The 26,153-nt window shown below is 42.6% G+C and overlaps 2 protein-coding genes across 2 annotated transcripts; both read right to left on the bottom strand.

The window, feature by feature from the left end:
• Positions 1–1,920: 1,920 nt before the first annotated feature.
• ednrba (endothelin receptor Ba) lies at positions 1,921–6,165 on the bottom strand. The gene is made up of 7 exons (XM_068570227.1): positions 5,752–6,165; positions 4,877–4,989; positions 3,943–4,147; positions 3,319–3,468; positions 2,793–2,926; positions 2,555–2,663; positions 1,921–2,142 (listed from the first exon to the last, which is right to left on the bottom strand). The coding sequence occupies exons 1-7, from the start codon at positions 6,163–6,165 to the stop codon at positions 2,008–2,010; spliced, it is 1,260 nt and encodes a 419-aa protein (XP_068426328.1). The 3' UTR covers positions 1,921–2,007.
• Positions 6,166–20,397: 14,232 nt separating this feature from the next.
• On the bottom strand, positions 20,398–25,432 carry LOC137780963 (kidney mitochondrial carrier protein 1-like). The gene is made up of 9 exons (XM_068569411.1): positions 25,193–25,432; positions 24,920–25,067; positions 24,439–24,533; positions 24,139–24,224; positions 23,241–23,336; positions 22,976–23,100; positions 22,354–22,477; positions 21,893–21,973; positions 20,398–21,339 (listed from the first exon to the last, which is right to left on the bottom strand). Exons 1-9 carry the CDS (start codon positions 25,254–25,256, stop codon positions 21,298–21,300), a joined length of 861 nt encoding a protein of 286 aa, XP_068425512.1. The 5' UTR covers positions 25,257–25,432; the 3' UTR covers positions 20,398–21,297.
• Positions 25,433–26,153: the final 721 nt, after the last annotated feature.

The following is a 26,153-nucleotide window of genomic DNA, read 5'->3' as shown; positions in this document are numbered from 1 at the left end:
GACTGTTTGGGAAGTAGCTCACTGCACCACATTCACTTTCTTTTTGTGGCAGGGATCTTAGAGCACAATCAATCACATCAGTAGAGGGCCAATGTCGGTACCATCAAGCAGATACATCACTTTAACCCAGTTGGGCATGGAACAGGAGTGGATTTAGGGAGGAATGTACGAACTTTGATTTCTTTCACTTAATTTCCAACCACACTAAATTAACAAAGCAAAAAGAGCCAAGGAAGATGGGTTATTTGGAGGAATACATATGGGAATTCAGAGAGAATAAGAAAAGGAAAGAGACGAGGATAGAGGTTAAAAAAAGGAAGAAGCAAGAAAGAAACAGGCAGAAGAAGAAGCGGGAGTGAAGGCAAGGAGAGGAGACGAAGACACAAGTCGAGAAGGGGTGGTGAGAGATCAGAGGACAGAGAGCTCCTTTGACAGCTAACATGACATGCGTGACACTGGTTTAGCCCGAAGGAACATTCCCAGGTCAGAACTGTGTGTGTGTGTGTGTGTGTGTGTGTGTGTGTGTGTGTGTGTGTGTGTGTGTGTGTGTGTGTGTGTGTGTGTGTGTGTGTGTGTGTGTGTGTGTGTGTGTGTGTCGAAGAAGTTAGGAGAAAATGGAGAGATCACAGTAATGTTCTGTTTTAGCATTCACCATCACATGATGCTACTTGCTGTCACACTTAAATCAAACACAGACAGACACACAGACACACACACACACAGTCAGGCAAGGATAACAAGAAAAGCTTGAATATTTATAGTCATAAGTGATTATGACCGTGTTTCTAAACAGATAGTTTTGTTAAGCAATTTATTCATTCTATTAATTTTTATTTATTTCAAAAAGAATCCCCTGCCATCCCCTTGTCATTACAGCTAAAGTAAGGAATCAGTTTAAGATTATAAGGAGCAAATACACTTGGGAAATGCATGGAGGCCTCAAGAACAGGCCCAATATTGAACAGTATAATACAAAAGCAGAACGGTCACACAGCTGAAATTGCACAACTTGAAAACATCAGTAGTTCAATAACTAGTGGGGAAATGACACAGAGGTGATAAATTTGAAGGCACTCGTAGCGACAATCTTCTCTCTGTCTGGTAATCCACATTACCACAACTGCTACAAGTCTGTGTATTGGCAATAAGCTTTAAGTAAAATAAGTCTTCAGAAGCAGCAACTCCATTTGAAAAGTTTACTCAACAAAAAAATAAAGTTACATGATTCATTCTGTGCACAACGGTCAAAAGAATGGTCTGGCACCACAGTCGATTAACCTCAACTGAGGGCTATCGGTCATGACATAGTCGGTACATTTCTAAAGGAGCATTTTTTTAAACATTTTTTTGTCACTGAATCGTCTTGAGTTGAATATGGCTGTTACATCACTAGTAACAAGCGACAAAGCATGCAAAATTCTCAATATAAACATATATGCGAGGAAATACCAATCTTAAACAAGCTCATTGAAGTCACTGTTTGATCTCTTTCAAGATGCTGCAGTGTGTGGTAGCACGGCGTCACACTCGCATGTAATGCGTCACTTATTGCAAGATTTGCGGCGTCAAAGTAACTAGCAGAACGAGAGCCTGATGAGCTGTCTGCTAATCGTCCCTTGACTTCCAATTCTATAAAACACTTGTGCTGAACTTTGCCCCTGTTCAGTTCTCAATATTCTGAACGCCAGTTTTACTGCTTCACACACATCTCACTCTTGTTATCCAATAATATGGTGTTTGGAAGTTCTCTGCTGCTGTTTTTCTTTTTGAACAGGGAACAGGGAGCGTGCGCAGTGCTCCAGTAAAAGAAAAAAAATGGTTTTAGGTAAGACTCAGCTCACTGATTTCCAAAAGCACAGGAAAATTTGACGTTGACTTATGCTCAAATTATGCTGTGGACGGGACAAGAATAAGCATGTATCCTCATTAAGGCATCCACACTTCAATATTTGTTTTTAGTTGTTTTTTTTATGTCATATCTACTCCTTTCTTACTCTACACCCCTCCTCACGCCGTGGTGGACTTGTTGGTCAGACGGGAGTTGCTCTGGTCGGATGCTCGTTCTGTGACTTTTAGCTTCATGCACGATTGCTTCTCATCCATCAACATCTCGGCCGGCAGGCACCAGCAGCACAAGCAAGACTAGAGGAGGGGAAAAAGGTGGGGAGAGAGATCATAAAGTGTGGGCTGAGAGAAACGTGTCTGTTTGTATAAATCATTCACAGCTAAAAGACAGGAGCAAGTGGTTCCTCCTTTTTGTTGTTGTCATTGCCTTAAAGGAACTATATTGAACATACTGAACATTATAATAGCACCAAACAAGTATTTGCTACGTAACGACATAGTGGAGTAATGTCTCCCTCTAGCTCTTTCCAGTGTTTATGCTAAGCTACGCTAACCGGCTGTGTCATATTAATTGTACGGAAATGAGTGGTATCGATCCTCCCATTTCACTCTCGGCAAAAAAGCGAATGAGTGGGCTTCTTCCCCCAAAAGCAACGTTCTTTGCAGATATTTCCACTTGTGGCAGCTGTACAACTAAGTTGCAACTCACCCTGAAGCAGTTCTTGAAGCGCTTGCTAACCACGTAGAGGGCGATTGGGTTGATGCATGAGTTGACGGATGCCATGTTGATGCCAATATAGTCCAACACCAAAAAGAAACTAAAAACGGTTACAGAGACACATTAGTCTTCCGCCTCTCCCTTCCCGGAGAGTGATTCATCATTCTTCTAAATGATCTGCTCTGTCCTCTATTTTGTGCACTGCAGACCCGTGACTTTTCTCCCATACCTGAGCAGTTCGCAGCGATTTGGATCTTTCTCGTCGTAGATGGTGAGCTTCAAGATACGGCTAAGATGGAGAGGCAGCCAGCACAGAGCGAAGACCAGAACCAGGCAGAACACTGTCTTAGCCACCTCTCTTCGCTGAACACACACAAACACACATAAATTACTGTATAGTAACCGATTGTACCGAGAGATAGTGTACATGGTGAAATGTGTACACAAAGAGGTCTTATACCATTGGAAAGTTTTTGCCTGAAGGCTTTTGTTTTCATAAATCAAAACAAATTATCTCGTACTTTGATTTGCCATGTTGGGCTGGAGTAAAGCTCGCGACGATAAAAACCATCTGTATTTTTTATAGCTTTAATTGGACATGCTTGTGAATGGTCTTGTGTCAAGTTTTGAACATAAAAAAATTCCCTGAAGTCAGTTTGGTGTCTGCCCTGCCACTGATAAGAAAAATCTAACTCTCAACCCTTTCAGGAGCCACTAACAAAATGTACTAAATGACATGTAAGCTGTCAGCAAACCTGCTTGAGGTGGTCGCTGAGAGCGATCTGGACTCCATTCTTCTTCCTCAGCATCTCACAGGTCATCAGGGTGTAGAAAATGGCAGTGCAGACCAACGGCAGGCAGAAATATGCACTGAACAGCCACCAGTCCTTTGCTGATTTATAAAACTTCACAGAGGGAATAGGAAAACAGCGATGAGTTATGCACCCGCATCTGTTCGACAGAAACCACAGTTAAAGATGAAAGATTTCAGAAGTACATTTAAGGGATGTATTCCCAGTATGACCTGGACCGGAGTGAGACTTTAAGGGTGTGTCTCTAATGCACTTGTTCATTTTAATTTAAAAAACAATCTATCTACAGAGTCTATAAACTCTGTGTGACCCCGATAAAGCCAAGAAGCCTTTCGCAGTATAGCAAGCGTGCACATAAATTTGCGTGCGAGCCAATGTGCACATCTGCATCTCCGTGTGTTCGTGTGCACCAGTACGTATTAAGCGTGTGTGTGTGTGCAGTTTTGCGGCACGCACAGCTGTGTCAACAAACTCTATTTTTCTTCACACTGAATTATAAGTGTGTGTGTGTGTGTGTGTGTGTGTGTGTGTGTGTGTGTGTGTGTGTGTGTGTGTGTGTGTGCTCACCACCATAAAGTCTGTTTTCTGCATGGGATGCAACAAACAGATCCTCAGACGTTCTCCCTTGTAGTCCATGGTTATCATGTCAAAAGCTATTGCCTCCGGCACAGCAAGGATGATGGATATAATCCAGATCAGCGCTATTTCGATAGCCATCCATTTTGGAACGCCGATCCCTTTAATGCGGCTCCAGGAGGCCACGGCGCGATACCTGGATGATCCAACGTGTGCCGTCAGTCAACCAACCAATGACCATTAGTTTAAGGAATAGGTTAACATTTGGGGAAATACACACATACAATATTTTGTGTCTATATGGTAAATACTGCCGACAGCCAGTTAACTTAACTGCGCTAACATTCACCAAGTGCAACAAAACTGCAACCTGCTATTTTATTTTAGTACTGATTAAACAAACAAGATATAATGTGTGAATTAATAGAACCTGTTAACTTTAGCGGTACTGTTAGGCGGATTTTGTTCGGGCCAGGTTAGCTGTTTCCAGGCTACATGCTAAGCTTAGCCGTGCAGACATGGTCTCAGCGAGATAGAAACATAACGCTATTCTATAAATGATTATAGTATCACACATTCCTCTCTTATCTTAACTGACAATACTGAACAGTGTGTTCTAGCTTCTTTTTTTAAAATACACAAGCTAACAGTAACATTTAAATAATAGGAATATTAAAATAACGAGTTTTTAATTTAAAAAAAATCAGATGCAAAGTTGTTATTCCAAGCTCACAATGTAGTTGACAGGCAAAACCAGATTAGCTTGAGAAGTGCAACAGAACAAGTGTAAATGTATTGATCAGCAAAATTAAAAAGCAGCGTATAACAAGGTCAAAAGTCACTGCTCTGTCAATGGAACCTTATGATCGTTACGTCACGTTCCAAAATGAAAATAGGCGGTCCATTAGTTGGGGAACGTCATTACCTGTCAATACTCAAAGCACACAGACTCAGCACTGTGATCCCCACGGAGGCTTTTTGGACAAACGGCACCATCTTACACAGAGATACTCCGAAAGGCCAATCCTCTGCCAGGAGCTGATGCGGGAGAGAGAGGCAGCAAGAGTTGATGACGGAGTTAAACCATTAGAGTGAGTGAAGCAAATCGTCTGGCACCAGGTTGTTCTCCCCAGTCTCAGGGATCCAGTGCTGACCAGATATCCGTGAACCTGAATTTATAGGTTTCTGTGATTATCCAGAACTTATTGTTTTCTCTCCCCAAGTCAGGTTAAAAGTTTTTGCTTTTGTCTTTTAAATCTGAGGATCTGTTTGGCCTTGAGGCACAGTAACCCAGACAGGTAATTCAGGTCCTGGAAAACAAAACTGCTAAACCTGTCCAGTATTAAAAACTTTTCACGTCTGCTTTGTATGACTGACTGGAATGTGAGTGAAGTTCAATTGGAATCATATGTAGCGCTGTATCTCCCCATACCTCCCATGTCTCTCCTGTGTCTGGTATGCAACAGCAGCCTGTTGTTTTAAAATGTCTACCCCCTTACCCAAATATACAGAAGCTTTGGTCCTCTCTCTCACACTCACACACACACACACACACACACACACACACACGCGCGCAATAGCCCAACAGATAATAACATGCCAGAGACATAAGGGGATACAGAGAGGCTCAGAATCCGGTAAAGTAATAACGTGGAAGAAGACCCCTTTCAAGAGTGCATATGTGTGAGTCTGCACGCGTGTGCACGATTCAAAATAATTGAAAATCGAAGTGAGTTTTGAATTGACAAATAAAACCCCTGTTCAGGCCCAAAAGGATTACTTCCACATGGTATCGCTCACCTTGTAAACGTTAATGGGAATGCCGATGATGATGTGCAGAAGGTCTCCGAGCGCCAGGCTGCCAATCAGGATGTTCGGCCCGTTACGCATGCACTTATTCTTATAGATGATTCTCAGCAGAGTGGAATTGCCGATGATACCCACAACAAACACCAGGCAGGACACCACCGTGTTGATGTACTTGAAGGTGTCCCTGATTTCCGTGGGCCCTGTGCACATGGGAGGTAGCCGCCGGCGGGGCATGCTGATGTTGGGCCTCACCAGACCCTGCACATCCCTCTCCACGAGCCCAAGTCTCTGGGTAACAGCAACAAGGTCCTGGGGCGCTTGTTTCTGTGAGTCCAGCTGCCCACTGGCCAGAAGGACATGACCCGCCAAGAGGAGTAACTCCAAGTAAAGCAGACGAGCCTTCATCCTGCAGTTTAATTGTAGCTGTGTTTGTTATCCAATAAGGCCACAACTGATCCTCTTTGGGTGTGCCTGGAACAAGATTTACAAGAAAAGTATTGCATTCAGGCCTGTTCTGACTTCTGGAATATTATGCTTTTTGAAAAGACATCCTCACTGTCTAGTAGGTACACTTGGCTCCAGGGTTCATAAAGTGACCAAGGCTCACTTATCCCATCGCTAGTTGTATAAACTCACCAAAACTCACAATTAATACACAGACAGACCCTGCAGAAACATGTTAACCATTTTGAGTGGAGGGACTGCACAATAATTATTAGGTGAAGAAAGAGGGGGGTCAAAAAAAGGGAAGATACTTAGCTCTTTTGGCAAAAGATAGGGTTGTCTGACTTTTTTGTGAGAAGCGGCACTTTTTCACAGTTCTCTCCGATACGTGTTAAAAGAAGTTACGACATATTAACATTAGTTATTTTGACATAATGAGGGGTGTTTAGACTCAATAAGAGTCCAAAGTAAACATCAATAACCCTGCAGACAGCCTTGGTTTGTGTTTAAAAGTGAAGATACCAACCATTTTCATACAGTCCCTAAATACAATCAATTAATGTTCTCCAGTCGCAGCAGTTTAAACTCTTACCTAACTTCCAGCCCAAAGCAGAAATCCAATATTTGTGCTGCTACAGATCAAACGTTCCCAGTAACTATCAAGCTCTCCGGATAAAGAAAAGTTCCCAGATTGGAGGAATGCTGTTCCTGAAGTGTGGCTCCAGTCATCTCCAACAGTCCTCGCCGTCACTGGTGTCAACACTAAAAAAGCTCCAGCTCCAGAAGCAACCAGTCCGCTCCTCTGGTAGCTCTCTCCTCTCCAGTACTGGCCGCTGAGTCTCAGTGCAGGCAGTGTCAAGAGTGCCGAGTTTATCCCTGCCCTCCAACCCCTCCTCTTCTGATGTAGAGGAGGGGTTGGAGGAAGACAGCCAGGGTGTTTTCAAGTCAGTATTTATTAAATTGCCCTTCTTTTAATGGAGGAAATGGGGGGAAATCATAAATCAATTAAAGAAGACGTATATGGATTGTACTGAGTTGTTGGTACTGAATGGTGAGTTTATAGTGTCTTACTTTATTTTTTATCTTGGCATCCGTTAATATTCCTACAGAGATTGGTCATGGCTATATGGTTTGTCATATTAAAGTGTTTCAGTTGTGCCCTTCCTAAGACAAACATTGAAACAAGACCAGCATTTCATATTGAGCCATTTCATTCAATCCACAGCATCAATTTTATCACGCAGATTATCAGGCTGTTATTGTGCAGTCACATTGTAGTTTACTGCACCATGTTCGCCAAGCCGCTCCTCCTCGCGGGTGGTCACGAAAAGATCTCTCGACTTTTGAATCACATTAAGATTGATTGTAATCCACAATAATGAGTTGCTGTTAATACTTTTAGAACTTCAGAAAAACTTTTCTTCTTGAGCATTGTACCCGATAGCATATCGCAGCTCTTATTGTTATTATGAATCTCCTCACCAGTTGAGTTACTCCACTTGCTTAGCTTTCTCTTTGTGACTTTGCAAACATCGATGAACACGCTGCGAGGGATTTTTTTCTGTCACACCTTCACCTCATCAACTCTCTGCATTGTAAAGCAATTTCCCGGTCACATAAAAATCCAATGGCGGTTAGTGTAAAAAATGCCATTAATGCAAAAGTAAGCGCTAACAGCCTTTCTGTCTTTTGTCTGCTTTATGATGTGTGGACAAGATTATTGTAATAATTTTCATTGCTGCACATTAATGCCCAGGAGGTGTGTCTGGTGTGCAGCTACACCTGTATTGGCCCTCAGTCGATCGTCCATGTGAGGCTCTTATCTTCTGAGAAGAGTCTTGCTCACAGGCCAGACCGTCATCAACACCATGTGTTTCTGTGTTGATAGATAACCATCTCAGCAGAGCCCTTAATAATTTCTTTTAGCTGGCCTGTTTGTTTTCCTACTGAGTGCTGCATGTGTATACTACTTCAACCAGAGAATTCAAGGGGAAAAACATGTTGACATACAGTAAAGTGACACAGCATGTACTGCATTAGCCAGATTGTATACTACTGGGCTCCAGTATATTAAGAAATATTATGCATTTTACTCCACTAAATGTAATTGACCTCTGCATTTACTACTTTACAAATTAAGATTTTGCATCCCCGAAATAAGTATCTTATGAAATATTATGCATTTATAAAGTTAAAGCTTTATATCACACAACAGGATATGAACTAGTTTGAATTTTTTACGACAGTATCAAAACACGGCAGTACTCCCACATCATTGTTAGACCTTTGTTTGGATAAGGGATTAACGTTGAATGCCAGAATATTAAGATGTCTCAGAGAGCTGAGTGAAAGCCTTTAATTCGAAACATTTGAGGTTGTACAGCCTCTTTCTTAAAGGGATATTTTGGTTGTTTTTGAAGTGGGGTTGTAAGAGATACTTTTCTATATTCAGTGTATTAATAACTACAGTGTTTGGAGAAGCAGGTGGATTGTATCAACACAGGAGCAAAGCAATGTGCGGTGAATTGGAAAAACTTTATCAGTCTAAGTGTACGCTACATTTAGAATATTTTCCGACGGGAAACTAAACTCAAAATGAAATCTATCTTCTGGTATTCTGTCTGGTGGCTTCATATAAGTCATTATTGCAGTTATTGCCGTGAGTATGGCATTTAGTCCGTCGGCATCTTTGCTTTTTGCTACCAGAAGTAACACGAGTAATGTGTAATTGTATCTAATATATTTTCCAAGTAGCTTGCCCAACACAATTCTGGATTATTTTAAGAGCTAAATTAGTCGATGTGACTCCACTAGTTTGCTACTCTGAGAGAAACTCTTACATCAATAAATCGCTGTCACTCAAACTTGTGTTTTACTATCTCCCATAATGGTAACAGACTTTTACCGCTCTTGTCTAAGACAGATGTACAATGTAGGGCATAGAGGGTCTTCTCGTTGTCTATGTCTTTTTTGTTTGCTTTTTAACAAGCGCATTTGACCTCCCCCCACCGATCCCAATAAGCTGGTTTCTTTGAAAGTAGTCGTCTAATTGACCAGATCCAACGAGGACAAAGCGATGACTTGTTTTGAACAAGCCGGGACTCATTGGAGTAAGTGTCAACAAAAGGACATCTTACCTAACACACAATACACCCTCTGATGCCACTCATTTAAAAGCAGGACATCCTCACTTTACAACTGAACTATGGCTGCTGGTGTGTTTTTATGTATACATCTTGTGGGATCTGGCCCCCAAGAGTCAAACTGGTCTGACTTTTGCCCTGCGGCCTTGTTTTCTGATTGGTCGGTTAGCACAGAGTATCTGGCTGTCATTTCATTAGATCTATAAAAGAGGCATTCTATAATTCAGGGTACATTTCACATAAAACAAAGAAATAATGTGCTTTAAGTTATTTTCTGATCTCAGTCACGTCAACTGTGTTACTCATGAGTTGTCTCTCTCAGTATATCTTAGTTGAAAGGTAGCGTAGTCGACAATGTCCCTATTTTAACCCATTATTTCAACCGAGCATGCTCACGACATTTAATTTTCTTTATCAATTGGTTTCTTTACCTATTGTTAGTGCAGGCTGATTTTATATTTGTTACATACATTGTCATCACATAACAGACCTTTTGCGGACATTAATAAACTGGGATAGTCATGTGGTTTGAATACGAGGAAAAGTATTTAAATAAATGAAATGCTAACTTTGATTGTTTGTAATCATTTTGGGATTTCAAGACCCAAACAATTAATAAATAAACATTGCAAAAATGGTCAATATAGCAACTTCATGAACATTTTAAGCCAAATGAAAATGTTTGTCTGATTTATAATATGCTTTCCCCTTATTGGTAAAATACGATATATTTTGAAGAAAGTAGTTTATTATCTATTGGCATGAAAAGTATCCCCTTATTTAGAGAATTACTCAAAAGAAGCATCTCCTGGTTCATTCCTAACTCTATCAGGGCTTTGTCCTACTTGATCCTCAATTCCCTTTGTCCGTTCCTTTCCACTTGATCCTTCCGACAAATTAAATGTGCGTATCATAATTATACTAAGAAGCTTCTGTTTCTAACAAATACATTTCCAATTATTTTAGAAAGAAATGAATCCCGGATTTCCTGTGATTGTGGAATTCCTGAAAAAGCGAAAGTTCCGTGGTTTATGTATTTAAATCCCATCAGTTCATCTGCTGTTGACTTCAGCTGTTCAATCCAAAAGGCGGCAAAGTCATACTGGCAAAAGGAAAGAAAAGGTGCATGGAAGTCTAAAGACAAATAATGAAAGTGTGTGTGGGGAATCTTCGGTGATGAGTCCTTTCTTCAACACTTCAACACTTCAACACTGTCATACTGTGAGTCATTCATGGTGTTGTTGCACTGAGTTGTACGCACCATAGGTGTGTATGGTGGTGGGAGGAAGAGCTTGAAAGAAAAGTTGAAATTGTTTCTTCCCCGCGAGTCGATCATGAAGTGGCTGGTTTGCCGGTTTCGAAAGGGGGCAGACATTTTTATTAACTCAACCCCACCCGCCCAGGTCTGCCGCCAGGGAGGATTTCGAGGGGGAGATGATTTCAGACGCTGTTCTAATGTCTGGAGCATACACCTTTAGTACTGGGCGTCCATGCTCAACCAAAATTAGTTGAGCATGGAGCCCATACCCTCCTCTCAAATGTTTAAGAATGTAACTTTAACGGCCGACAGACATATTGTAATTACAAGGCTCTGCCACAATGAAAGGCACTGTTGCGGTCGTCGTTACAGAACAGCCTTGTCACACAGGTAGAAGCCTGTTGTAAAAATGTGTCCCGTCTGCGTCCGGTACACCCCCCCCCCTCCCCACCCACCCTGTCGAGAGACAAAAAGGAGACGTTGTGACCCCTCACATCAACGTTAGGCCGCGATGAAATGACTAAACTGCAGTCCTCGGGCGAGCGCCTGCACCCTGGAGTGAGCGCTGCAATGCCTGTGTGCGACTGTCATTGTGCGTGTTTATTCCCCCCTTAGGCCATCTTCTTTTTCTCTCTTTGTGGTTGTCCTCCGGTGTCATTGGCCCCGTTTACACTGAGCTCCTCTTGACATCGACACAATACTCTCTTTTATGTGTCTGATATCTAAAGGGCTTGCTCAATTTTTCAAAAGAGCAAATATGCATGAGTAACAGAACACACACACACACACAGAGCTAATGGGCAGATCGCTTGCTGATTTTCTTTTCAGATGCAGAGAAGTTTCTCTAAATAGTCCTACGAGCGCCTGTGCTGTTGCTTGGATACATGTGTAGTTTTTTGATGGCGCCAAGATTGAAATTACTCCACATATTACACATACTGGCCGGCAGTGGCGGGCTGTGGAATTGGTACCTGCGGAGGCTGATTAGTTTAACAGCTGATCATGGCGCGATTAGATAAAGAGCGTTAAAGCAGTGTTCTAGGGCAGCGAGCGTCAAGGTAGAGCAGCTCACTGGCCTAAGCAGACAGCAAGACAGGAGTAACACACAGGAAACAGCTGGTCAATGAGAAAATAAGCTGTTCGGGAAAAATAATTATAAAACATGTAGTGTATTTGTGGAAAAAACCGTTACATTAATAAATAAAATTAACTTTCAATTATTTTAATTATTTTTTAAAATTTTTGTGATTCTGTTTAGGCCAGCAGAAAAGGCTTAGCGGGCCCACCACTGGTAAATGTTACTGGAGGTACTTTGAGTAACAAATATCAAATGTCCACGTGACCTTGTACACATAACCTGTCTGTGACTTAAATCGTATGCGCGTTCCCCCTCCCCCCCCTCCTGCGATGGTTCTCCTCCTTCCCCTGTAAGATGCCTGCTCCACACATTAACTCCTGCACTCCGTCTTTGGGACTTGCCTCCCTTCTGCATGTATTATTTGTTCTTCAGTTCAAGAAAAAGATTAATGTCTACTGTCTGTTGCTCTCCCCTCCCCGAAAAGTCTTGTTTTTTATTTGACATGTGGCCTCGCACACATACACGCATGCACGCACGCACACACACACACGCGCACGCACGCACGCACGCACGCACACACACCCACTAGCACAAGTGGCGCGTGATTCGAAACCTATGTACAACAATGTAGTCTCGCCCAGTGGGGGAAGAAAAGCAGTCGAACAGCAGTTTTGCTTCAGCGTCAACGTCTTCTGGATATGAGATTAAAAAGATTCACTACGGGGAATATGACTTGTCCTAATTCAATTTCTCCCTCCATCTCCGTCTTCGTCTCTTTTCCTTTGACAAAACCCTCACAGTGATTAAACCGGTTGAAAAATAATTATGGGGCCTACAGTGAAACTTAACGCATGATAGTCTTCACATGGTGTGACCAGCGATAGAGCAGCTTAGTGCATATAACGGGGCACAAAAGAGGCTCTCTCTCTCTCCACCTCGGCCACTCTTTCTTACAGTTTCTCACACAGTCACCTACATATGCAGAAAGAAAAAAACAACAACACATGTGTTAGCTTTTCCACACAAATGCACATCTTTCTATCTTCAAAGATAGTGCTTTGCCGACAGTAAAAGCAAAGCAACACTTCTGCATTTACATATGCGGCTATTTATTGCACTGTTCTGGTTTCAACTTCCACGACTGAGACAAACACAGATGGCAGGCCAAAGAGACCTAAATACAAACCGAATGTTAGTGCTCTATTTAGTGCATTCCTTTTGAGGGACTTTAATAACCTCAATGCATCAAGTCAGTAATATCCTTCTGATACTGATTTGCTTGTGCAAAAGCAGCTGCGTTTCCAAAATCGCACACAAAAAAAATTGCAAAAAAAAAGTGTGGTTCTCTTTTTCTGTATCTCTAGCTTTAGGATTGTTTTAATTTAAAGTGTAGAAATTAGTACAGGAAATGTGCTCTTTTCTTTGAAGATCTAATTGGATATGTGTGTCCCATATAATATTTTGATATGTTGAGTGTAAATCACAGCTTCATCTGGGACATTTTGGAATGGGCTTGGTGTCCTGGACAGTCTGACTATTACAAGTGTAATGTGTTTCAGATGATATACTGAGTTGTTTGGCCTTTACAGGAGCCAACAGGTCAAAGTTTTCACTAATCCGGGGAAATATTTCAAAATATAGTGACTGCACTGGCATTCTGTGCAGACATTGATGAGCCCCATGAGGTAGACTGTGGATTCAAATGAAATATCTCAACAACTGCTGTATTAGATTGAATGCTGTGGCATTATGCATATGTATTCATTACCAGGATGAAATGTGTCAGCGGTTCCCTTTTCAAACATCTTTTCTTTTTTTGGGGATGGGAGGGGGGGGGGGGCAGAAACTCAACATCTTTGATTAAGTTCTTCCATTGTCATCTGTTTGCAGCAGCAAGCAGACGTTTTCAAGAAAGAAAAAGCTTGTACACAACTACCCAGCACCAAACGACTGACAAGGATGGTGTTTAGCTGGTGAACATAGTGGAGCATTTAGCAGATAAGGTGCCAGGCATTTGCCTCAGGAGTTGGTGGAGACCAAAAACAGAACAAAACGGAGTGTGAATATTGGACTTGAACACATCAGGGAACACAACTCCAAATGAATGCTACACACGCATGTACACACACACACAATTGTGTTAACGTAATAACAGAAATAGGCTGTAGAAGCCCTCCCTAATTTCCACATATCACAAGCATGTTACATTAATCTTCAGCTTCAATAAATTCAGTTGCTTTTAAACGTTTGTGTTTCTGTGTGTTTGAATGAACGGAGCGGTTATGTGTGCCCTTCTGAAGATCAACCCTTAATGCTGCCTATTGATTAAAACTAAACTGATCTTTCCTTCTACTGTCTCATTATCAGTAATGTTTTGAAGTTTTCACACGACGGCTGGTCTTTACGCAGAGATGTTGACACAACACACACACACAGTGTGACTGCAGTAAGTAGGTTATCTGGGCTGTGATCAGGAGACGGTTCGCCGGGATCCCATTTTGGCATGTTCTTTGAAACGTGAGTTTCCTGCCACACAGCCAGCGATTGTGTCAGACTGCACCTGTGGAGCGGAGTGTATGTCTTTTTCAGAGTGAGAGAGGGGATGAAAGTTGTGACTGGCTTCTCACCTCTGATAGTCTGCAGCAACAATGGTACGATTGTTCCCTCAGCAGATTACTGCGTGATATGAAGCCTCATGCCTTCACAAGACATGTGACTCTTATGTGGTTATACTGTGTCTATCTCTCCTTATCCTCCAGTGTGTGTGTGTGTGTGTGTGTGTGTTTGTGCGTGCATGTGTGCGTGTGTGGGTGCGTGTGGTTGATCTGTGAACCCCTACAGTGCCTGGTGTACTTGGCTAATTTGCCACGGTGAGGGTGAACTCGTGTTCAAACCTACGAAGCCACTGAGTGTGAAACTGCCTTCTTGACTGCAGGAAAATTGCGAAAGTGGCACAAATATACAGCATGCTCCTAATTGTACCAGTCAGACTGAAAAGTTTCAACTACGGCATTATTTAAGAGTACTCGAGAGGCAACTCGATTGGCTGGCTGGCTGGCAGCTGTACTCATCCTGCTCACTGTTTATTTTTCTTTTAAACTTTATTCTACTAAAGTCTAAAATACGTCAAATTCAGGGACGAATCCTGACTCTCACTGCTGATGGCTGCCCGAGCAGTAGCTGGCAGATGAAGTGGCAGCATTGGCGCTTTTGCAAACAGCAGCAACGTTGGATAAGGAGACATTTGGATTCCGCAGTTAAGTTTTCTCTCAATAATCAATGTATCAGAGTCACTGAAGAATGCCTTCAATTTGTGAAGATAAGGTGTGGAGTTACGGGTGACAAATGGAGAGGAAAACTAAACCAAAGTGCTGTGACGTCTTCACAGCGTTTTCCAGGCCAACGAGATTCTCGGAGTTGGTGGAAATCGCATTGGTCGAAACTCTCTGTGGGTTGAGACCTGGTGACTGCGAAGGAGTGCGATTATGCTGCCACTTCTGAATGGAAGTATTTGTATGTAAACTCATATGTGGCCCCTGTGTTGTTTGTCAAACTGCTGTCCTCAGAGTCAATATTTAACTTTTGTGTTTCAGGCGGTTTTCCAAGAGACAGATTGAAAGCAGAATGTCAAAATTTAATAGATGTACTCTTAGAGTTTAACGAGTGAACCCCTACAGATGTAACGGTTAGACCATGGTAAAGTCCCTTTTCTTATGAACTCCAAAACCCCAGATTGTCACACAGACTTTGGCCTAAATCAAAGGGAAAACTTTAAATGAGGCGAGGAATGAGAGTGAGTGGGTTATGAAACCATTCATGCCTCCTTAACTAGCTTATGTGTTTATTTGATTGTAAAATGTTGTCTATTTATACAACCTTACAATAGTGACTTCACAGCACAATAACTTTCAACTGTGCAATACTCTGGGTCATTCTGGCACTAACAGCATTTATACATTCAAACTAATATTCTAATTTATTTATTTAAATTCTTAATGAATTCTATCTTAATATATATATATATATATATATATATATATATATATATATATATATATATATATATATATATATATATATATATATAATTCTATATTAGCATTTCTAACCCTAAATCAGATACCTAATTTATTTGCACTGTTGTTGTGTTGTGGTAATATTGTAGCAAACACAATTTACATATTTTCACATACGTTTCTGATTAATGTAATTTTTTTAATAATTTCTCCGCGTTACATTTTCTATTCCTGAAGGGAGCAGTAATGTAATCCAACTTCCCTCCCGGAATCAATCAATTATTTCTGGTTCTGACATATATATATATAATATCCTCGCCAGTGAGAGTGACGTTTGTCCCGAAGCTTGCCGCTGTATTTCTCCTTGGAGATTAATAAAGTACTTTTCATTTCATTCATTTATAAAGCTTCATTCCGCCGTCAGGGAGTGGGATGTTGTAAGGGTCAGATTGGCATTGGGCCACAGTGGTTCACAGTGGTTGTCTCACCCTAAGACATCATTGGGCTTATTTTCTCTGACTTGACAAAGCTCCTTGAGCAGTTTTTAAACAGTCTCATAGTCTGAGGTAAACTGACCTTAATGAGTACAATTGGTGCACGCACTCTTTCCCTCTCATGTCATCTTGCATAATAATCTATCAACGTATAAGCCAAACATATCATCTCATTATCGAAACACATTTGCGTTTAACTGAGAGGATCTGCTCGAGAGTCAGAATCCGGTTTTATTTTGAGTGACTGGAAGTAAATATTGCACTGGCTATGCTGGCATCACACAAAGAAACCTCCCTCTTTCCACTGTTACCTAGTTCTTGGACTGCTCAAGCTAAAAAAAAAATGTCTGGGCCAATAACACTTTGTTTGGCTGCCCATTTGTCTTGAGTCCTTGGCACAGCGATTGACAACCACTGTCTCAGAGGCTTCATATGGATGCTAATTGGAGCGCAGCAGAGAACCGCAGCATGTGTTGCATCCTCTCCTCTCTCCCACTGATCCCTTCCCCTCTCGTCATCATCTATTCTCTTTCTTCAGACACTCGACCCCAGCTTCCAGTTGCAATAAAGTTTCCCCCACATCTCCATCCATCTAACATCTCATTCCATTGGTTCATTTTCATCCTCATTCCCTGCCTCAGTATTTCACCCCTCACACTGCATCCGCCAGCAGCCCTCTCCCTCTTTAAATACTAAAATAAGAATAATAATAAATTGGATGAGCGAGAGATGAATAGAAGTGGAGAACAGCAGCTCCGGTGTCAGTGAGCAATCTCACTAACGCCATCGACACACATCAGAGGCTCCCGCTGTGCACATGTGTTTGTGTGGATAGTGCATGCTGTGCTTGAGGGCAGGACATTTAAAATCAGGCGTCCAAGGGAAATGATACCCCTTGGAAAATTTCAATATTTATTCCTTATCAGAAGCTGGGATAATAATGAGGGGAGCTGGGACTGAGTGGGTTATGGGGGAGAAAGAGAGAGAGAGAAAGAAGGAGTCTGGCCGTTGGTGACAGGCAGATGGTGTGCTTACTCCTCAGTTTTGATGTCTAAGCAGAAAGCACATGAGCTCTGCCTAGTGTTTATCCTCTGGAATTACATAAGACTGAACACGTCTAACAAGGAAGCGGCGATGTCGTGTTATGATGGCAGTATTCCCTGCTCCTCTGCAGTCTCGTGTTTCTTTTTTCTTTTTGAACAGAGTCTCCAGAAATAAGGAGGATAACCCGAATAACCCTGAAAACTGCTGTTCAATATAGTTGTTTTTTGAAAGAGCTCTGGAAATATTGCTGTGTTACAAAAACACAAAAACACCACAAAACACACCGGCGTTCCGCGAACCACCAGAGACACACTGTAAATGTCAATGAGTGTAAAAGGACATGCTTAGATGCTTATTCACAGAGTCAAATCAGAGGACTGACACCACTCTCGTGTCCGATAACAGTTCAATGGGAAGCTACGGTTAGCTAAACTCATCTTATAAAACCACAACTTGTCGTTTTTTTGTACAGAGTAAACAGGGAGTTGTCATGTGTAAGTTAGTGAGCTTTAAATGTGCTGGCTTGTGGATTTTTTTATAATCTTGGAACAGAGCGAGGTTAACAGTTTCCTCCCGAAACTGAAACGAACAAGAAGCATAAGCACCAAAAAAAAGCTCTGAAAGGTCACTTAAAGTATACACATGTCACAGGAACATTGGAGTTCCTCATTACAGACACAACTTAACTTTCCCTGACTCTTGGAGTCACAGAAGCCAACGCGTGGAACAAATCTCCCCTCTCTTTATCTCCTTTAACATTCACTCTGTTGGCCTGTTCTCGTCTTAATGGAACAATGTAGCCGCATTTCCAGCGGCTCATCCTTGTGATCCTGTCTCCCTGGGGTCCCGGTCCCCTTTCAGTGGTGTCTAAATGTAGGTCGACTGCGCTGTGATTTGGCGGCCCCGCAGTTTGTTTGGATGAGGAGTTTTACTGTTTTGTTTGAACAGACAAGAACCTGCAGGCATGTCTCTTAAATGTGTGTCCTGTGATAGAAGTCCAGTGTGAAGATGCCACCGTGTAGCTCGTGACGCGTGTTCTCATCCAATGGTTCCATACACATTTTCAGTTTGTAAACACCGGCAATGAGAAGGATTTTTTTTTTTAATATCACATTGTTTCTTTTTGCTCAGGAGTGGTGGAAAAGATGATGCATCAATAAAAAAGCTATAACAAAGTAAACATACACAAGCCTCACTGTCAGCGAAGAGGCAAACAGAAAGACGAGAGAAAATAGTGGCAGATCCGTGTGAAGCGATATGGAAATGTATTTTATTTTGCTGTTGAAATGTTTTGCTCCATTTGTGTAGATGTTGTGGTTTCTCAACAGAATCAAGAATAATTTGACCTAGATCTGAGTGAGCTCGATGAGGGGACTGATTACCACTCTGGTGTCTGTATGCTAAGCTACGGCTGGCGAATGGTTAGCTCAGCTTAGCATTAAGGGGACACAGCTCGCCGGGTTCCCACCAATAACTAGAAAAAGCAAATTACCAGAACACTTTAGAGCTCACTAACTAATTGACATGATATCTTGTATTTCTTTAATACAGGTCTCCTCATACTTAATGTTTGTCTATTATCTTCTAGCCATCCATCCAGTATTCCTTAATATACCTGCAGAAACTTACTGTGATATTTGTCTCTTTCTAACATCTAGAACTGAATTTACATTGGATGATTTTCAGGGGAAAGAGTTCCAAAAGCATAATTTAACATTTTGCAGGATGTATTGTCGTTGTCCCCCCCCCTCCCACCGGTAGGAATCCTTACTTTGTCGGTGCGTTCTTCACCGACCAGAACGTAGCCGTACAATTTATCACAATGTTCTCCACAGGCACAATTTCAAATTGCACTTTTTTTTCCGCTGGGCGAACGACATTTCCAACAGCTTCCTAAGCAAGGTATTTTGATGTTATTCAGAATCTGCGGCCTGTAAATAACGTATTTCCCCAGTGGAAAATCATTCAAACCAACATCTTTCAAAAGCTGACAAAAAGAAAAAAACGGTCCTGTTGTACTCCAGCCCGTATCTCAACTGCAATATTGAGCAAAAAGAAACGGCTATAGGCCTGTGATTTCTTTTGTTTCTTTGTCAGCACTGTGCAGCCCAGAAGCAACACGCTCCGCGTTCCAAATGGATCAACAGACTGCGATAGATTTGTCTCGTCTACACTTCCATGCGCTTGTCCATTCACCCGTCCATTTATTCACCCGTGTGTTACAGCGCTCTCATCTGAGAAGAGCAAAACAAGAGGGAGAGAAAAAGGGCAGTGTGTTTGGAGCAGAGCTGAGCCTTATTCCTCCGACACAAAAGCTCACTCTGATCCCTGGAACACAATGGAGCCAACCCCCCCTGCACCCTTGGGCCTGGCAGCAAATAATACCCATAATGCAGCATGTCTGTTACTGCCGGAATCCCCCGTGGCCGGACTTGCCCAGCTTGTAGGGGACTGGGCCAGAGACCTGATGCCAGGCAGCAGCCTATAATGCCAATTTATAGAAGCCATATCCTGGCACTCGCCACCCATTATTCTTATTCTCTCATTCAGCTCGCCTTAGAGACAGTAAGAGACGTTGTTGTGCCTTGAATTGGCAGAGCCGGTCTGTGCCCTTCAGGTCTGTAGTGAATTGACTGTACACAAGTGTGTAGACCAGCATACGGGACCCTCGTCACCTCTATCACGCTTAGAACAGTTATTCAACGCAGCCACGCTTGTCACAGCAACAATACCATGAAGTACAGCTCATGGCGGCTTAGATGAGGCAGATAGAACAATAACCGTTGCCACACAAGTAATAAGTCCCGTGGTGATGCTCCCTAAATAAAAGTTCAGTTCACTGCAACGTTTCCCGCTGCACTCCCCCGAGCTCCCGTCATCTCCTCAAAACGGCTCCGTTGAAGGATAACTGGGAATTTACCCGCAGAAATAAAACAATTACATCTTTGATTCCCCTGAATAATTTACAAGTCGTTGTTTGCGGGATGTTGCATGAACGTGTGTGTGCACACAACTGTGCTAGATTTGTGGCCTCAAAGTTGAGGGGTTGGGAATTCAAGAAGACTGATAAACAGCTATTTTCTGAGGAGTCGAGTTGTGGTGGGCCAGTATAAAGCTCCACAGCGCCACACTGTGTTGAAAACAAAGCAAAACACTGGCATACTGTTTTTTACTTTCTCTTTTATTTCAAATATACAGGACAACAGCAGCCTTGACACCAAAAGTAAACACATGCGACAGCCAGCAATGTGTTCATCCCCTGTGACAAAAGCTCACAGCATGTAAATGCACAATATGAAAAAAAAAAATGTGGCTCACGTGCAGTGGTTCAGGTGCCTTAAAGCAACAATGATGCCCTTTGGATACATTAACAGGGCTTAAGCGTCTGAACCTAAAGCGGCGCAAGATATCATATAAAGGCTCAACAGCAGCGTTTTATTTTACCGCAACACATAACAAGAACCCGGAGAGTCATCCCTCAGTTATATTTAATGTCTGCCCTCGCTGGCATGACTGACCACTGGTCTCGCCACACATGGGCACAGGTGTGTGTGTATGTGTGTCTGTCCGTCCAGTTGGGGCACTCACACACAGATCTTCAGGCTGTTTATGTAACTTGTTATTCATTACAGTACACTGTGATGTATTCTTGGCTCTAAACTCCGCAAGTACTCCCGGGAGACTCTTAAAATAATTGCTGCACATCCAACTAAATATAGAACAATTAAAAATAAAAAAACACCACACCTTAATCCAAGTTTGTTGACTCGTGCACACAAACAGTTTTCTTTTCAAAAAAGGGAATGATTGTCGGCTGCCATCCGACATTCTCGGTCTTTATGCAGACTCGGGCTTAGGCGGCCAGTATCACAATCTAAAAAGGCACTTAGAAGTGCACGCAGCCCCTTCATACAGGAGTCTGCATCAACTCCATTCCCATTATTCCGTGGCTCCATCTCGGATCCACCACATTCCAGCCAGTCCAGATTTTCGGTCCTCTCAGCTCGTCCCGGAGCGTGACCAAGTGCTCTCCTCTGTTTCGTCCGTCTCGTTCCGTCAGTCACACGTTGAGCTTCTTCAGCTGCTCGTATGCGAGGAAGAACTGGATGCAGAGTGAAGGAAAAGTGAACAGTGTTGTGGAGCGTGCGAGGCTCACCGAGGAATGTTTGTTGGACTCTTTCTGTAGTTCAAGTCAAAGCCTCCCTTGTTACCTCAGACTGCTCAGCTGCAACAAGTCAATAATCTCATTACTTTTTTCAGTCCTGGTTGGAGCACGATGATGACCTAACAGAACTTCTCGCTCCCCTATAACTCTTTGGCCTTTCCAGACAGACTTAAATAGAGTTCACCCTCCACTCCATCCTTTTCTCTCCCCCCACCCTTCTGTTTTTTGTCTTGTCCCCCTATTAGGTTCTCTTTAACCGCAGGCCACAGAGCACTGAGAAAGTAGTTCCACAAAATGACATGAGACTTTAGCTAGCTTTAGGCTTAGCTTTACTCCACTGGAAGGCAATGGCTTGTGATGTCACATAACACTAAATGCGTAACAGAATGTAAAACTTTTACCCCGCTGATTTCTCCAGCTCAGAAAGATATTGCATCACAGAGGCTATATGTAAACACAGCGTCGCGCTAATGAGACGGTTAAAGGATACAATGATGTTCCACGGTCCGAGGCGGAGCCAGTTGGGGAAGAAGCCCTTGTAGAGGGCCATGAAGCCCTCGGAGCGCCATGTCTGAAGAGAAAAACAAACACACTTTATCTAATTATTCTCTGAGAATCGTGCCTCTATCGGCATTTATTTTTCACTGGGATAAGGAAATCAGTTGTATTAAGGTTGGCTCTAGATATTCAGCCATACCAATGTTTCTTTTAGAAATCTAATCATTTTGACGTTATTGGTGGCTATAAATGTCAAACACTTGTCATTCACATAAGTCATTTCCCAGAATGGAACCAAAAGGATCTACTTTTTGTTGGTCCTAGCCTATTACAAATCTTTTTCATGCATTATGTTAGCAGACTTTAAAAAGAGCCAATATAGTTTTGTTGAATCAGTGGAATTGAGTCGTCAACTAACACAATCTGAACAGGAGCAAGAGTAAGGTGACTGACCTGCAGTATGCAGTCCAGTGTTCCTTGATAAAGAGCTGCGCCTTTTTGGTTCATCATGCGTGTCCGGACTACGTCCACTGGGTTGGAGGCCAACGCCCCAGCTAGACCACATGCAAAGCTGGACCTGGTGAGGGGTTTAAAGGATTATCTGTGAATTCTTTCATTTCGCACCTTCGTGTAATATTTGACGCTAAACAGTCATTGCTGTGATGTGTGTGTGTGTTCCGTTTCCAAAAAAAGAAAGAAAGAAAAATATTTCCTGGAAGGCTGAACATGTAACCTGATACACGCCCAGCCTGTACACTCTGGCAGGGGGACAGGCATTGGAAATCAGCCTTGCGGCTGGAATCCGGTGCATTTACGTTTTAATTTTAAGTGTTCATCAATGTACAATGTCCCTCTTGAGCAAATAAAAACTTAAAAACACACAGTGTTTTGACAAGCTTGAAATAGCTGAGAAGGCAATCTAATGCCGATAGTCAACACGTGAATTTTAAAAAGAGGCCATTTCCTTCCACCCTGAGATGTAGAAATGTGTCTTGCCATGACAAGCAAATTCCTCGCAGTAAAACCATTGCTTGAGAGACAAGAGGTGGCTCTCCAGGTGACTCTGCAAACTTACACAAAGTGTGTGTACACATTGTCCCCCATGTGACCCGACAAGATCAGATGCTTCTTGGTGATGTCATAAACCGGTAGCTCGACCCCGACCACAATGGCCGCCCGCTGAGCCGTGAGTGAGACGCCCTGTACCAGGAGGAAGGGAAAAGGAATGTTACAGGATTGAGGATTTGAGCATTAAAGAGTAGCGCCTGCGCTACTCGTAACCCATGGAAGCTGAGGTCATTTAGCATATAAAGTAGGCATTTTTCTCAGGCGCTCCGCACCTTCCACAGTCCTCTTGTGCCCTCCTGCTGGTAAATGTTGATGAAGTTGCCCATCATACTGCCCTGGATCACATTACCCTGAGCCTGCATGCGGATCTGGAAAGAACAGATACACAGACGGAACATGAGCGAATGAAAGTACTCACAATCACTGCGAAATGCTGTGGGGTCGCCAAGACAAGTACGGGGGTGTATTTATCTAGCGGCCATTGGAACGCAAAAGGCAAAAAGTTAGAGGCTGTTTTGGCAAAGCACGATGTCCTGAAGTGTTCCCCTTCTCCCTCTCTCCCCCATTCCAGGAACCATTCATTAGGAAGGACTGCTGTTTGCAGATCAGCTTTGGTTAGTTTGTCCGACTCCATGATGACTCCGGAGGGGGCGGGGCTAGAACACAACGCTATGTTCCCAGCCTGCAGCTACTTCCAATTAGCCTGTTAAGCCTCAAGAAACATGCAACGTGGATGGGAGATAATTAAATGCCGCGGGGAAGCCGAGCAAAAAAACATCATGAGTACAGATGAGCGTGTGCGCACGCACACACGCACACACACACCATAGTTATGCACCCATATCGTTTACAGAACTCTATGTTAAGCCATAGAGGCTTCCATCTATAAATAAACCACAAGTGAGGTCTTGATAGCACTAAGAGGCCTCTCGCTCCACTCGGCATACTCCCAAAGGACCCCACCTACAGCCTGCCAGGTCACAAGCTCACCTACAAAAGGGGATATTCTTTTTTTTCTTTTTTTTAAAAACAATTCATGAACTACAGTCCTACTGTGTATGTATAAACAACAACTTATTGCAGTTGGTATGGGACTGACAAACCTGCTCTGCTGTTTAGGGAACCCCCGACGATTTGACAAAACAAGCCTGGTGTGTTTCAAATAGCTACCTTTAGCACATCAGTGGGGTTGGCGATGGAGGACGAGATGACTCCAGCGAGAACTCCGCACATCACGTTAGTCAGCAATGTCTCGTCTGAAAAAATGGAACGGGTGGCAGATTGTGAACAAGCAGCATTTGATACAACGCATCAGGTGGTCACAGTGTCCTTAAAATGTAGCACGAAGAAATGAAGAGACATATTTAAGTCGGTCTCACACACACTTTTGACAGTTCCAGAGGAATGTGTTGAGGGGTCAGGTAGATTTAACTGTGTGTGCCGGAGGGAGATAGAGTAACTGGGACTCACCCTCTGGTCTGTCAACCAGCAGCCGCTTCAAGGTTTGGTATGTGCCAATTTTTATGGTCCCATAGGAGGCCTGCCGCAGCATAGCTGGAGCTATTCTGTAAAAGCCAAGTCAAGTTAAGTTTATTATTCAGTCTCAGTACAACAATATCTAGTTGGGCTTTAAAAGACACAACAAATGTGGTTCCTAACCCAGCAAAAGCCTATTGAAAAGGCACAAAAAGTCTTAGCACACAAAAGGAAAACAAAAACATTGAGATGAGTATATGAAGGTGGGGATGGGGGTTAGTGGGCCTTTTAAAAAACAGGAAGTGCACAAAAATGTGAACAGAAAAGTGCAGAAAAACAAACCAGGAAGTGAACAAAAATTAGGAAATGCAAATACACAGGAAAACACGGAGTAGGTACAGCCCCTGTGTCGTTGAAACAAGGTTTGGATGACAAAAGGTAAGGAGACGACGACACATTGATCCACAATACTGACCCTGAATACAGCGCGAGGAGCCCCTCCTCCCTTACTATCCTTACTATGGCATGGAGCATGCCTCTGTACCGGATCTCTCGGTATCTGCTGTCGCCTACTTGGCCTTGAATTTGAAGACGCGTCTTGGCGAGGTCGATGGGGAAAGTCCCTGCAACACAAAGCATGGGGGTACTGTGCTGTAAGACTGTATATCACAATAGAGATGGAAATAATTCACGTTTTTCTCATGTAGCTCGGCCCACCGCCCCCTTCGCCACTCTATTCATCACTTACCGCATTCTGCCGTCACGGAAGCGAGTCCGCCGAAAACAAATGGCTTCCAGTTGACGTCAGGCATTTTCTCCAACCGTAGACCGGATCACAGTAAAAAAAAACAGTCGGCGTACCGGTGAGAGCTCGGGTCTAACATGAAAGTCTGCAACTAATACCCAGGGTGGAGCAGCGTTCAATCTTCTGCCGGCGTTTGAGAAGGCCAGCCCCGCGTGGCCCCTCCTGCTGCCGGTACTAAATAAAGCTCCGCCCCATTTTTCCTTGTCCCCGCCCAACGCTTGTTGCTAAGCAACCGCACTAGCCAGTAGAAAGAAGTCAAGATGTCGCAAAACATGCGACGGTATTACTTCCTTTTGATTTCAATCTTCCCAAGAAAAGAACTATTTATTTTAATTATAATGTTAGACTTAATGTGAGACACTCTAGTAAATACAACATTTAAATGGAATTAAAGACAGTGAAGACAGGGGGTTCTCTTAAATAAATGATTGACTAATAACATATATTTCCTGTATTTATATATAGTTCCTATCTTTATATCAGAGGTGCAATATACATTTATAATATATGTTATTAATCATCTAATGTCTCTTAAAATCCAATCTAATTTAAATAATGGAGATGCTTAACAATATAATGTTGTATTTGCATCATTACGAGAAAGAGCGCGTCTTTAGTGTCATACATGATATTTCTTTTGGCATGTTTCATAAGAAATTATGCTAGAAAATTTCAATTACTTACTGCAAATAATCATCACTAGGCTACAGAGGGTTAATGTGAATTTGTATTTATAGTAAGTATGACATGACTTGAAAATGTGTTATTGTAATACGGCTATTTTAACCTTTAAATATATGAGCAGAACATATTTCAACACTGCTGTTTATCACCCGATCGCTGTCCAGCTGCACACACATATCACCACACTAACTTTAGCTGTGCTCTACCACAGACAAGGTCC

Source organism: Clinocottus analis, unplaced genomic scaffold (assembly GCF_023055335.1).
Source record: "Clinocottus analis isolate CAN_PGR_092001 unplaced genomic scaffold, fCliAna1.0.p SCAF_11, whole genome shotgun sequence".
Lineage (NCBI taxonomy): Eukaryota > Metazoa > Chordata > Actinopteri > Perciformes > Cottidae > Clinocottus > Clinocottus analis.
This window is presented reverse-complemented; position numbering and strand designations above follow the sequence as displayed.

What these genes read in the sequence shown, in the direction of transcription:
- ednrba (XM_068570227.1), bottom strand. Translation starts at nt 6,165, where the DNA reads ATGAAGGCTCGTCTGCTTTACTTGGAGTTACTCCTCTTGGCGGGTCAT. An exon ending in TGTGCTTTGAGTATTGACAG is followed by an intron (nt 4,148 to 4,876) that starts GTAATGACGTTC and finishes TGGATCATCCAG; the next exon opens with GTATCGCGCCGTGGCCTCCT. An exon ending in AGAAAACAGACTTTATGGTG is followed by an intron (nt 3,469 to 3,942) that starts GTGAGCACACAC and finishes CCCTCTGTGAAG; the next exon opens with TTTTATAAATCAGCAAAGGA.
- LOC137780963 (XM_068569411.1), bottom strand. Translation starts at nt 25,256, where the DNA reads ATGCCTGACGTCAACTGGAAGCCATTTGTTTTCGGCGGACTCGCTTCC. An exon ending in CTCCTCGCGCTGTATTCAGG is followed by an intron (nt 24,534 to 24,919) that starts GTCAGTATTGTG and finishes TGGCTTTTACAG; the next exon opens with AATAGCTCCAGCTATGCTGC. An exon ending in CACTGGACTGCATACTGCAG is followed by an intron (nt 21,974 to 22,353) that starts GTCAGTCACCTT and finishes TTTTCTCTTCAG; the next exon opens with ACATGGCGCTCCGAGGGCTT.